This window comes from Centropristis striata, chromosome 13 (genome assembly GCF_030273125.1).
Source record: "Centropristis striata isolate RG_2023a ecotype Rhode Island chromosome 13, C.striata_1.0, whole genome shotgun sequence".
NCBI lineage: Eukaryota > Metazoa > Chordata > Actinopteri > Perciformes > Serranidae > Centropristis > Centropristis striata.
This window is the reverse complement of record NC_081529.1, coordinates 34,162,522-34,176,957: the sequence shown is the minus strand read 5'-3', so window position 1 is coordinate 34,176,957 and position 14,436 is coordinate 34,162,522. Positions and strand designations below refer to the sequence as shown.

At 33.6% G+C, this 14,436-nt stretch overlaps 1 protein-coding gene across 1 annotated transcript in view; it reads left to right on the top strand.

Moving 5' to 3' along the window:
• Window positions 1-3,003: 3,003 nt before the first annotated feature.
• tbc1d16 (TBC1 domain family, member 16) overlaps window positions 3,004-14,436 on the top strand; it is a 50,557-nt gene continuing 39,124 nt past the window's right edge. Inside the window, exons 1-4 of the mRNA XM_059348809.1 lie at window positions 3,004-3,413; window positions 6,551-6,713; window positions 7,648-7,729; window positions 7,824-8,056. Coding sequence (XP_059204792.1) covers window positions 3,149-3,413; window positions 6,551-6,713; window positions 7,648-7,729; window positions 7,824-8,056 — 743 coding nt within the window. The 5' untranslated portion in view covers window positions 3,004-3,148. The remainder of the gene's footprint in view (window positions 3,414-6,550; window positions 6,714-7,647; window positions 7,730-7,823; window positions 8,057-14,436) is intronic.

Sequence of the window (14,436 nt, the reverse complement as noted above, 5' to 3'; positions counted from 1 at the left end):
CCAACCAACCAACCACCCAACCACCCAATCAACCAATCAACCAATCAACCAATCAACCAGTCAACCAACCAACCAACCAACCAACCAACCAACCAACTAGATAAAAAAGATGAAAACAATAAATAAATAATTAAAAAGTAGATCATGATAAAATTGTAACTCATATACAACAACGTCCTTACTTACTACTAATGAGCAATAATTCTGAGGTTAATGAGGGAAAACTCTTAGTTAATGTCTTACTGGTTGTATAATAAGGCATTAATAACTACGTAATAATGACTAATTAAGAGACAATATGTTACTTATTTGGATGCAAATAAGCAACTAATTAATGTTGAATACATGAACCTTTTAATATAAAGTGTTACCAAAGAATCTTTTTTTCTCCCCCAACACTTTTTTAAATGTAAACCAAACGATGGCCTACAGTAAGCCTCCTCTGCCTGGATTTGATGCCAGCAGACTTCCTGTCTGGTTCTGGCATCAGGAAGTGGGGTGCCTGCTTAATCAGGCGGAGGTAAACATGCCCTGTGAGGAAAAAGGAGGGAACATTCCTCCTGGAGTGAGGAGTAACATGTCCGTGTTCAGCCAACAAGAAAAACAACAAGGTCCAGAGATACAAATACACGTCAAACAGAGAGAAAATGAACTGAGTTTGATGTGAAGTGATCTAACAGGAGTAATAAACCTTTATTATCTACTTGTGTTGTTTGAACCTGAAAGTCTCTTCAGAGAAGAAAGAACCGCGACATCAGAAGAGCTGTTCTAGTTTTTACTTTACTTTTTACTTTCTGTCTGAAACCGACAAGTTAAACACTGGTGGTGTGACGCGCTGATCCCAGTTCAGTGATGTGTCTTAAATTAAGATTATTAAATCTAGAAATAAGCATGTTGAACACTTAAAATAATAAATTAACTCTTACAACAAGATAAATTAAAAGCTGAAAGCGATGAACTGGCCCGAGCAGAGTGGGGTGTGTGTTTTTTAATGTCTTTTGTTTCTTTTTTGGTCATTTTATGTCTTTTTGTGTCTTTTTTAATCTTTTTAAATCTTTTTTTGTGTCTTTTTACGTCTTTTTGTTTCTTTTTTGGTAATTTTACGTCTTTTTGTGTCTTTTTTTAATCTTTGTTAATCTTTGGTCTTTTTTTTGTGTCTTTTTGTGTGTCTTTTGTGTCTTTTTTTGGTCTTTTTGTGTCTTTTTTGTCTTTTTTTGGTCATTTTGTGTCTTTTTACATTCTTTTGGTCACAAAATGACCAAAAAAGACAAAAAATGTACACAAAAGATAAAATTAAAGCGACGAACTGGCCCGTGTAGAATAAAGTGACTTTTTTTCTGTCTTTTTGGTCATTTTGTGTCTTTTTACATCTTCATTTGGTCACAAAATGACCAAAAAAGACAAAAAATGTACAAAAGAGATCAAATTAAAGCTGCCAGCAGTGATGAACTGGCCCGAGCAGAGTGACCTGATGATTATTTGTTTCTTACCAAGATAAAAAAAACTTTAGATTTAGTGTTAGATGATTTATCTTCTTTTAAGAGTTAATTTCTTATTTTCAGCGTTCAACATGCTTATTTCTAGATTTAATAATCTTAATTTAAGAAATCTTGTCAAGGTAAATTATCTGTCCATGCAGCAAGATCATTTCCCTCAGATTTACTGTTTTATCTGGTTTTTAGACTCCGTGTTCTGCTGCTGCTGATGACATCTGTTGGCTGCTGATAACTGCTTGGAATCTCACACGGATGGAGTGAAGTGTGTTTGCTCATGTCTTAGTGTGTGTGTACTTACTGCTATAGTGTGTGTGTGTTGTTTACAGAAGGTGGGACTCGTTTGGTTACACACCACTACATCACTACACAGATCCTGTGTGTGTGTGTGTGTGTGTGTGTGTGTGAGTAGGTGGAGGCGTCGGAGCAGAAAATGTGGCCCAGTGAAATGCTGAACTAGTAGAGAGGAGACAGAGAGGAGAGTAGCTGCAGACAGAGGACACTGCAGTAGAAACAGGGACACGTAGGACAGAGGAGGTGAAGTCTAGGTGAGGGTGTGTGTCCTCTTATATATGCATGAAAAGTTTTTAAAAAAGGGAGATAAAAAAGTTTAAAACAATAAATAAATAATTAAAAAGTAGAGCATAAAAATAGACTAATAAATAGCAGCAAATAAATAAATAAATAAATTAGATTTAATAAATAGAAATAAAGTAAGGTAAGATAAAATTAAAAATCAAAAAAGTAAATAATAAAAATAAAAGTAAAAAAGCTAGATAAAAAGATTAAAACAATAAATAAATAGATAGATAATAAATATATAGACTTATAAATAGTAGCAAATAAATAAATAAATACAATTTTATATATATATATATATATATATATATATATATATATATATATATATATATATATATATATATAATAAATAAAAATAAATTAAGGTAAGATAAAATAAAAGAAAAAGAAAAGTAAATAGTAACAGTAAAAGTAAAAAAGCTAGATAAAATAAATATATATATATATTTATATATATATATATATATATATATATATATATATATATATAGACTAATAAATAGTAGCAAATAAATAAATAAAATAAATTAGATATAATTCAAAGAAATAAAGTAAGGTAAGATAAAATAAAATAAAAAACAATTTAAAAAAATAAATAAATATATAGACTAATAAATAGTAGCGAATAATTAAAGAAATAAAACAAATTACATATAATAAATAGAAATAAAGTAAGGTAAGATAAAATAAAAAATAAAAAAAAATATATATATTTAAATAGACTAATAAATAGTAGCGAATAATAAAAGAAATAAAACAAATTACATATAATAAATTAAAATAATGTAAGGTAAGATAAAATAAAATGAAAAACTATTTAAAAAACTATTAAAAAATATATATATAGACTAATAAATAGTAGCAAATAATTAAAGAAATAAAACAAATTACATATAATAAATAAAAATAAAGTAAGGTAAGATAAAATAAAATAAAAAACAAAAGTGAATAATAATAACAATGAATAAAAAGTAAATTAAAAAAAATAGACTAATAAATAGTAGCAAAAAAAAAGCAAAAAAGAAAGACTCTAGAGCCAAGATGTGCCACACTGTCCTTATAACATCCCCGTCATGTCTCCTTCCCTCCTCCTCCTAAACCTCCCTTTTCTCCTCCTCTCTCCAGAGGATGGGCCCAGTGTCCCGGTGCCTGAGGAGATGTCTCTGGGTCGGCTCCTGCGGCGCGCCTCCTCCAAGGCCTCCGACCTCCTGACCTTTAACCCCGGGGCAGGCGGCTCATCGATGCGCTCGGGTCTGGACGGCGAGATCATCTTCTCCAAAAACAATGTGTGTGTTCACCCTGCAGAGCCCCTGCCCGGCCTGGCGGAGCACCACCCAGGTCAGTCTGCTGCTGCGTTCACTGTCTCTCACTGGTCTTTTATTGATGACAAAGTATGTAAAAAAAGATCAAAACAATAAATAATGAAAAAGTAGAGCATGATATATATATATATATATATATATATGACTAATAAATAGTAGCAAATAAATAAAATTAATTAGATATAATAAATTGAAATAAAGTAAGGTAAGATAAAATAAAATAAAAAGTAAATAATAATGACGAATAAAAAGTAAAAAAGCTAAATAAAAAAGATGAAAACAATAAATAAATAATTAAAAAGTACAGCATGATAAATATATATATATATGACTAATAAATGGTAGCAAATAAATAAATAAAATTATTTAGATGTAATAAATAAAAATAAAGTAAGGTAAGATAAAATCAAAAAAGTAAATAATAATAACGAATAAAAAAGCTAGATAAAAAGGATGAAAACAATAAATAAATAATTAAAAAGTAGAGCATGATATATATATATATATATATATATATATATATATATATGACTAATAAATAATAGCAAATAAATAAATAAATAAAAATGAATTAGATATAATAAATAAAAATAAAGTAAGGTAAGATAAAATAAAAAAGTAAATAATAATAACGAATAAAAAGTAAAAAAGCTAGATAAAAAAGATGAAAACAATAAATAAATAATTAAAAAGTAGAACATGATAAATATCCGTCTGTGTTTTGTGTCTCTCAATGGTCTTTTTATTGATGATAAAGTATGTATAACACAATCACCGTACAGGAAGAACATTTTTGTTTTTATTTTTGTACAACATCCACACATGAGACAACACAAACAACTGCCCAAACATCCGAACATAGACATACACATACAGAGTAAAAAAATGAAAGTAAAATATAATAATAGTAATAATAAAATAATAATAATTTAAATTAAATTTTAAAAAACCCAATGTGAATAGGGGGGAGGATCTGGTTCCTTCTATTTCAGTGAAATAGCTCGTCGGGCTAGTAAAGAGGCAAAAACTTCACTTGTTTCTATGACGACGTTTACAAAAAGAATAATAATTATAATAATGGTAATTTTGTGTCTTTTTTTTAGTAATTTTGTGTCTTTTTTTTTTTAATTTTGTGACTTCTTTGTAATTGTGTGTCTTTTTCTAATAATTTCATGTCTTTTTTTAAATAATTATGTGTGTTTTGGGGTTATTTTATGTCTTGTTTTGGTAATTTTGTGTCTTTTTTAAGTAATTTAGTGTTTTTTCAGTCATTTTGTGTCTTTTCTTTTAGTAATTTTACGTCTTTTTTTGGTCATTTTGTGTCTTTTTTAAACTAATTTAGTTTTTTTCTGTCATTTTGTGTCTTTCTTTAGTCATTTTGTGTCTTTTTTGGTAACTTTGTCTTTTTCTTATTATTTTTTTTGTCTTTTTTACTAATTCTGTGTATTTTTTTTGGTCATTTTGTGTCTTTTTTGGTCATTGTGTCTTTTTTTTAAAGTAATTTAGTTTTTTTCTGTTATTTTGTGTCTTTTTTATTTTTATTTTGTGTCTTTTTTTTGTCATTTTGTGTCTTTTTTTAGTCATTTTGTGTCTTTTTTTTTTAATTTTTATTATTATTATTTTTTTGAGTTTTATGATTCAACTTTTATTGAGTTTTTACAATTTCTTACAAGACCACACTAACAACCAATTAAGAAAAAAAAAAAAAAAAGGAAAGAAGGGGCAAGATTAAGATACACAATCTTATGATAATAAAACATAAATAAAAATAAATAATTAAAACAATAAAATAAAAATAAGTACATAAGTCCAAGACAGGTACAATTAATCCACGCTTAATATGTTAATTCACTGTCTACAAATAGCCTTCCAGTAAACATTTCCCTGTAATGAACCCAGTCTGCCTCCACCTTCATTCCCTTTTTTTGGTTATTTTGATACTTCCCCCAGGTAATTTGAGTTTGAGACCCCTGGTGTAAAAGGATCTTTTGGATTTTATAAAGTGGGGGATGTATAAGGATGCAGACAAGGTTACAGGCAGGGAACGAGACAGTGTTGTGTGTCTGTGGACAGCAGCTAAACATATTTTATCCTCCAAAAAATAAAAATAAAAATCAGGCCTTGGGCTTCCATTCAGTTGGTATAAACACTAACTTCATTTCCTTAATATTCTCCCTCTCTTATCTCTGTGATCCTCTGTGTGTGTGTGTGTGTGTGTGTGTGTGTGTGTGTGTGTGTGTTGCTCAGGGTGTGCCTCTTGTCTTTGTGTGTTTATCACCTCTCAGCTTTCATGTTTGTCTTTAGGTTGCAGCTCTCTGCTACTTGTAAAAAAGTCATTTCCTCTTTTGCTACCTGATATTTTCTCCACGATTCTCTCTAACTCACCTGAGTTTCTGCTGCCCCCTGCAGGTTACCTGTGAAGGATGAAAGCCTGGCAAAATTGATTTTGATGCATTTTTAGTTTTTGTGTAGTGTCAGACTTAAAAATGTAAAAAAAAAACAAACCTCTGTGGCCACTTGATGGCTGTAAAGTTTTTATTGTGTTTTTATGGAAGTGGGCATTTTCACCCCAAAAGTCCTGGAAGGACAGTAAATAAAAGTGGGCCAATATTTTTTAATATAAAATATATAAAAAAAATAACAAAAACATACATAAAAACACAAAAAATGACAAAAAAAACCTGAAAAAATACAAAAAGTCTAAAAAATAAAATAAAAACACACAAAAACACACACAGAAAAATACATAAAAAACACATAAAAACACACAAAATGACAAAAAATAGAAAAACACAAAAAATACACAAAACACACAAAAAATTTACAAAAAATACAAAAAAAACCACATGTAAAAACATAAAAGCACACACAAAAAACATAAAACACACAAAAAATTACATAAAAACACAAAAAATTACATAAAAACACAAAAAATTACATAAAAACGCACAAAATGACAAAAAAACTGAAAAATAGAAAAACACTAAAAAATAAAATAAAAACACACAAAAAACCTTACAAAAAAACACATGTAAAAACACAGAAAAAACACCAAAAAAATAGAAAAAAGGTAATTTCCTCTTTTGTTCCCTGATATTTTCTCCACATGATTCTTCTCCCTAACTCACCTGTGGTGTCTGCTGCCCCCTGCAGGTTACCTGTGTGTGCACACGGAGAAGGATGAGAGCCTGGGCACCACGCTGATCCTCACCTGGGTGCCCAACTCCCGCATCCAGAGGCAGGACGAGGAGGCGCTACGCTACATCACACCGGAGAGTTCTCCGGTCCGCAGGAACGCACGGCGCCGAGGCCGACGGTAGGAACACACTTTATTAATCAGAATCAGAACCAGAAGCCTTTAATGTAATTGCACAGCACAACGACATTTGCCATCAACCCGTCCAAAACGTATAAAAACACACAAACAATATGACAGAGATGAAGAGAAAGAAATATAGCACAACTCAGTCCTGTCCAAGGTTATTATAGGTAACGAAAACTAACAAAATAACGAAAGCTAGAATTGTATTTCATGGTTACAAAACTGACTAAAACTAACTAAAATTATAGTGAAAATGTCCTTCGTTTTCATCTTTGAAAACTTTTTTCATCCGTAAACCTTTTTGGTTGATATGAAATCTATTTCATCTATCTGGTTTTATGACTTAATAAACTTATTGGGGCTGAGATGGATCAGACAAAGGAAATAAAGGAAACATTTATTGTGACTTTATTGAATCTGGCACCCAACAAATACCCCATTACAAAAAAACTAAAACTAATAAAAACTAAACTAAAACTAAGCATTTACAAACACACAATAACATGAAATACAAAAGATTGCATTAAAAATGCTGAATACACAAAAAAATAATTAAAAAAAACACAAAAAAACCATAAAAATATATATAAAACACAAAAATCACACAAAACACATTAAACACAAAAGATCGCATTAAAAATGCTGAATGCACACTGAAGAATTCAATAAAATATCTGCAAAAACTTCAGTAATATCATGTTACACTTGGTCGAGGTGATTTTTACCTTTTTTTAAGAGTTAACGCACTAAATGGGACATGGAAACTTCTGGAAAATCCAAAAGTTTAGAGTTCAGTTGACAGCAGAGCTCCATTAAGATATTCCATATTAGAAAAAGCACATAACCTGTATAAAAACTGTTATTACCTTTAGATTAAAGACATTTTTTGCGTTTCCTGATGATGTTTTAACCCTCCGTCCCCCTGCAGACCCCACTCCCGTCACCCAGCAGCCCAGGAGGAAGACGAGGATGAGGAGAGGAACATGACGTCTGCAGAGAGCCACGGCCTGGTGGAGGGAGGAGGAGGAGGAGGAGGAGGAGGAGGAGGAGGAGGAGGAGGAGGAGGAGGAGGAGGAGGAGGAGGAGGAGGAGGAGGAGGAGGAGGGAGGAGGAGGAGGAGGAGGCGCCTCCTCCCACCAGCAGCAGCAGCAGCAGCAGCTCCTCCCGTCTGCGGGGGAGGAAGGAGACGAGGGCTCCTGCGAGCTGTCTGACGAGGTGAGTCGTGACAGCACCATGGGCTCCGACTCCGACACCTTCTCCTCGCCGTTCTGCCTGTCGCCCGTCAGCGAGGCGCTCTGCGAGAGCAGCGGCTCCGTCTTCCTGGACAGCGAGAGCAGGTCAGTGAGCTGAATGCTCCTTCTTTATCATCTACAGCAGGAGTTCTCAACCTTCAAGAGTCAAGACCCCCAATTTAACATGCATGTTGTCTGCGACCCCCACTCACTGAACACAATCTCACAAGCACAGTTCAGATCACCCAAAAAAGAAACAAAATGACCAAATAAGACATATAATGATCAAAAAAGACACAAAATGACCAGAAAAGACACAAAATGATCAAAAAAGACAAAAAATGACCAAAAAAGACACACACAAAATGACCAGAAACGACACAAAATGACTAAAAAAAGACACAAAATTACCAAAAAAAGGAAACAAAATGACCAAATAAGACACAGATTGACCACAAAATGACCAAAAAAGACACAAAATGACCAAAAAAGACACAAAATGACCAGAAAAGACACAAAATGACTAAAAAAAGACACAAAATTACCAAAAAAAGGAAACAAAATGATCAAAAAAGACACAAAATGATCAAAAAAGACACAAAATGACTAAAAAAAGACACAAAAGGACCTAAAAAAGGAAACAAAATGACCAAAAAAGACACAAAATGACCAAAAAAGACACAAAATGACCAGAAAAGACACAAAATGACTAAAAAAAGACACAAAATTACCAAAAAAAGGAAACAAAATGATCAAAAAAGACAAAATGATCAAAAAAGACACAAAATGACCAAAAAAGACACAAAAGGACTAAAAAAGACACAAAAGGACCAAAAAAAGGAAACAAAATGACCAAAAAAAGACATTAAGTCTAAAACACATGAACACTTTAACACAGTGGAGACAGAGCTGACTTCTAAAATGATTTGGCGACCCCCAGAAATCATCTCCCGACCCCAATTAGGGTCCCGACCCCAAGGTTGAGAATAGCTGATCTAGAGCAGGGATGGGCAACTTAAATGCTGCAGGGGGCCACAGTTTTCATTGACACTACCACAGGGCCACATAGAGCAGCAGTTCTCAACCTTTTTGAGTGGCGACCCCCAATCTAACATCATGTTGTCTCACTGAACAGAATCTCACAGTTCAGATCAGACAAACTCAGTTGATACGACGAATTTTGGACAAATAATGAAGCAGACAACAACTAAAACATCTCTCTGTCTGTGCATTTGTATGTTTTTTTTATATTTTATTGTTACAGAAAAGACACAAAATGACCCAAAAAAGAATCAAATTGACCACAAAATGATCAAAAAAGACACAAAATGACCAAAAAATTACAGAAAATTAAGCAAAAAAAGGACTCAAATTGACCACAAAATGACCAAAAAAAGATACAAAATGAGCAAAAAAAAACACAAAATGACATTCTGTCAAAACACATGAACACTTTAACACAGTGGAGACAGAGCTGACTTCCAAAATGATTTGGAGACCCCCAGAAATCATCTCGACCCCAAGGTTGAGAATAGCTGCCATATAGGACCGTGCACTTAACCAGATATGATGAAACTGCAATTTTAAATATCTTTACAGTGCAGTAACTTCACATGTTTCATGCTCAAATGCATGTACACTGCAAAAAGGTGTGTCTAAAAACAAGATAAAAACAGTAAATCTGAGGGAAATGATCTTGCTGCATGGACAGATAATTTACCTTGACAAGATTTCTTAAATTAAGATGATTAAATCTAGAAATAAACATGTCTACAGATGCATTTAGAAGGCTTAAAATAAGACGAAAATGCTGGTTTTCAGATCAGCTTCCTTAAAGACTTTTTACAGCCCCAAAATAAGTGAAATATACTAAACATAAGCATAAAATGAGCATAAAATGCTGGTTTTAAGATGAGATTACTTAAAAAATTTACTTTTTACAGCCCCAAAATAAGTGAAATATACTAAACATAAGCATAAAATGAGCATAAAATGCTGGTTTTAAGATGAGATTACTTAAAAAATTTACTTTTTACAGCCTCAAAATAAGTGAAATACATTAAATATAAGCAATTGCATATTTTGTTTTCTTACTTTTAGCAAATTAAGCTGAAGATTATAAGGGTGCGGGCTGTCTGCGGCCCCCGGGCCTCCAGTTGCCCATCCCTGATCTGTGTTGTTATTTTGACACTGAAGAGTTAGGTTTAGTCTTTGTTTTGTCATTCAGCGGTGAAAAAATGACTTTATTTGTCATGGCTCCTTGTCCATCTCACTCAAGATCACTAATGTCCCACATATTATTAAAAATCTGGATGTTTTGGCCACACTGTAAGCCGAATAGTTAAAGTGCATACTATAATACAGCACTGCATCCTGGGATATTTGTTGCATGTCTTTCTCTGCTCATTTCCCACCTGCCTCTTTAGCTTTTTTTTTCTAACTTGGACTTAGTGGTGTTGTCAATTAAATAGAGTTTCCTTCGGTGTTAGTGCAATTTTCTATTTATTTATCATGTGTATTTGAGTTGAAAGTTGAAAGAAGCCTTAAAAAAATCTAAACTAAACTGTGAAAGCTGGTTGTAACATTGAAAGTTGATCTATTTGTCATAAAGGTGTTTTTCAGTTACCATAAAGAACCAGAAGGTGGAGCCAGAGAGAAAAGAATTGGTTTAATGAGGGTTCAGTTCCACTCTGAGGCCACATGGTGGCGCACTGCACTGCAGACAGCAGGCCTGCTGAGTGGAGCAGGTAGAGGTCTTTAAGAGGGAGACATGAAACGTTCCCACAAGTCAAGATGGTTCATTCACTTAAAGCTGCTCTCAACCTAAAGCAGTTACCTGGGGGCCCTGGAGGCAGTATCACAATGACCAAAAAAGACACAGAGTTACTAAAAAAAGACACAAAATGACAGGAAAAAAAACTAAATTATTTTAAAAAGACACAAAATGACCAAAAAAGACACATAATTACCAAAAAAAGACACAAAACGACCCCAAAAAGAAAGAAAATGACCAAAAAGACACAGAAATACCAAGCAATACACAAAATTACTAAAAAAGACACAAAATTATTTTAAAAAGACACAAAATTATTAAAACAAAAGACATAAGATAACCCAAAAAGACACAAAATGACCAAAAAATACACAAAATTACTAAAAAAGACACAATTATTTAAAAAAGACACAAAATTACCAAAAAAGACACAAGATGACCAAAAGGTCCCTTTAATTACTATTAAAGGGCCGCAATTGGCCCGAGGGCCGCAAGTTTGAGACCCATGTTTTAGATCATGGGTCACTTTTTTTTGGTAATTTTGTGTGTTTTTTCAGTCATTTTGTGTCTTTTTAAAATAATTTTGTGTCTTTTTTTGCTCATTCTGTGTCTTTTTTAAATAATTCTGTGTCTTTTTGATCATTCTGTGTCTTTTTTAAATAATTCTGTGTCTCTTTGATCATTCTGATCCTGCCTCCAGCAGCCCCCAGGTAATTTAAATTTGAGACGCCTGATCTAAAGTCCTCTTAAAGTCACAGGTGGCCCTAAATAAGCCCTCCAGCCCTAAAAACCTCCCAGAGACCCTCTCCTCTAATCAAGCGAGCCGTCTGGACAGTGACAGTGATAATGTCCTGTGGGGACCTCTGGTTGGACGTTATGATTCCCTCCGTGGTCGTTTCCTCACGCAGCTATTCGGCCCTGACATGCTGCCCAGAATGTGTGAGTGTGTGAGTGTGTGTGTGGAGAGAGTGAGTGAGTGTGTGTGTGGAGAGAATGTGTGAGTGTGTGTGTGGAGAGAGTGTGTGAGTGTGTGTGTGGAGAGACTGTGTGTGTGTGTGTGTGTGTTGAGGCCTCTTTAACCGCTCTCAGAGCTGTAAGTCAGTCAGTGTGTGACTTGGCAGCTCTCTCTGCTTCACAGCTTCTAACCTTTACTCTTCCTCCATTACTGTCTCTCCTCTGCCTCCTTTATCCTCCTCTCTGCCTGGTTTCTGCCGGTTTCTCCTCCTTCTTCTTCTTCTTCTTTTCAGAGTCTCCTCCTTCCTTCAAATCTTCATTTTTGCATCCTTGCCTCTCCTTTTCTCAGTATTGTTTCTTTCGGTGTTGCCCACCTCTCAAATATCTCTCCCCCCTCCCTTCCCGTTTTCTGGTGATGATAATCAAAACAATTGGAAATGTAATTTAGTGAAACGCCTCTGTATTTTGGTCATTTTGTGTCTTTTTTGGGTCATTTTGTGTCTTTATGGGTCTTTTTTTAGTCATTTTGTGTCTTTTTTTAGTCATTTTGTGTCTTTTTTTGGTCATTTTGTGTCTGTATGGGGTTTTTTTAGTCATTTTGTGTCTTTTTTTGGTCATTTTGTGTCTTTTTTGGATAATTTTGTGTCTTAATGGGTCTTTTTTAGTCATTTTGTGTCTTTTTGGGTAATTTTGTGTCTTTTTTGGGTAATTTTGTGTCTTTATGGGTCTTTTTTTGTCATTTTGTGTCTTTTTGGGTAATTTTGTGTCTTTTTTGGGTAATTTTGTGTCTTTATGGGTCTGTTTTAGTAATTGTGTGTCTTTTTTGGATAATTTTGTGTCTTTATGGGTCTTTTTTTAGTCATTTTGTGTCTTTTTTGGGGTCATTTTGTTTTTTAAAATAATTTTGCCTTTTTTGGTAATTCTGTGTATTTTTTTGGCCATTTTGTTTCTTTTCTAAGTAATTTAGTGTTTTTTCCAGTCATTTTGTGTCTTTTTTTGTAAATTTGTGTATTTTTTTGGTCATTTTGTGTCTTCTTTTGGTAATTTTGTGTATTTTTTTGGCCTTTACTCTTCCTCCATTACTGTCTCTCTTCTGGCACTCCTTTCATCCTCCTCTCTGCCTGTTTTTCCTTCTTCTTCTTCTCAGAGTCTCCTCCTTCCTTCAAATCTTCATTTTGCATCCTTGCCTCTTCCTCGTTCCCTCTGTTTTTCTCAATATTGTTTCTTTCGGTGTTGCCCACCTCTCAAATATCTCCCCCCTCCCTCCCTGACTGAAGTCTGTGTGAAGCCCTTTGATTCCCAGTGCTCCCGGGGTTGTTGTGCTGGGCTGAATGTCAGCTCTCCGGATTAGACGACTGAAGAGAGCCGAGCAGCAGCCAAAACCCTGGAACCCACTCCATCTCTCTTTCTCTCTCTCTCGCTTTAATTGACACTGTTAAGGGGCCAGGAACTGGAAACATGTCACTTGGAATCATTCAAAGAGAAAGAAACCGCGTATGGGAGAGTGAGAGAGAGCGGATGAAAAAGAAAAGAAAAGAGGAGAGAGAGAGAGAAAGAAAGAGGAGAGTGGTGGGAGAGGGCAAAGAGAGAAATCCACAGCAATCTCTGTCAAGATTCTTAGCGAGTTCCTGAAAAGTTGAACAGAAGTTTATGAATCTGCTGCTGACGGTTTTCTTTACTACCAGAATTATGATGTGATTATAACTCACATCAGTGGTTTACAATGTTAACCCTCTATGGTACTCCAGTTTGGAAAAAGGCAGTATCAGAATGACCAAAAAAAGACACAGAATGACCAAAAAAATACATAAAATGACAAAAAAAGACACAAAATGACCAAAAAAGACACAAAATGACCAAAATAAGACACAAAATGACTGAAAAAACACTAAATTACTTAGAAAAGAAACAAAATGACCAAACAAAGACACAAAATGACAGAAAAAAGACACAAAATTACCACAAAAAGACACAAAATTACCAAAAAAGACACAGAATTACCAAAAAAGACACAATTATTTAAAAAAAAATACACAAAATTATTAAAAAAGACACAAAATTACCAAAAAAGACACAAAATTATTTTTAAAAAAGACACAAAATTACCAAAATAAGTAATTAAAGGGACTTTCCACACACAACACAGTAAAGTGCCATTCATATAAAACTCACATTAAACTTTCATATCAAGGTGGGGGCCACAAAATATCGTCACAGAACAGAAGTTTATGAATCTGCTGCTGACGGTTTTCTTTACTACCAGAATTATGATGTGATTATAACTCAAATCAGTGGTTTCCAATGTTAACGAGTTGAATTTCATTGATGATTTGTTTTACAAAAATGTATAAAGATTTTTCCAAGTGGCCACCAATGTTATCAATGTTGGAAAAAATATGGCCTCCACTTCCTTTACATATCAAACTATCCTCTCCTGTCCTCTCCTCTCGGCTCTGTGTAAACAGCCTTCAGAGTTCAGTTGAAGATTCACTGAATTTTTGTCATGTGACTGTTCATCTCAGCCAAGTCATTTATGGATTCCCAATTGCGTCAAGGAGTGCAGAATTTTATGTATTTTACAGAATCTGGTTCTTCCAAACACTTTATTTTTGGCATAATCTTAAATGAGGGCTGTAGAATAAGGCGATTTTAATGAAATATCCCTTTTTAACCCTTTATGGTACGCATTATAATGCAAGTTAGGAAAAATATGTTGTTTAATGGAGGTTTTTTTTTTTAAATTAATTTTTGTACTTTT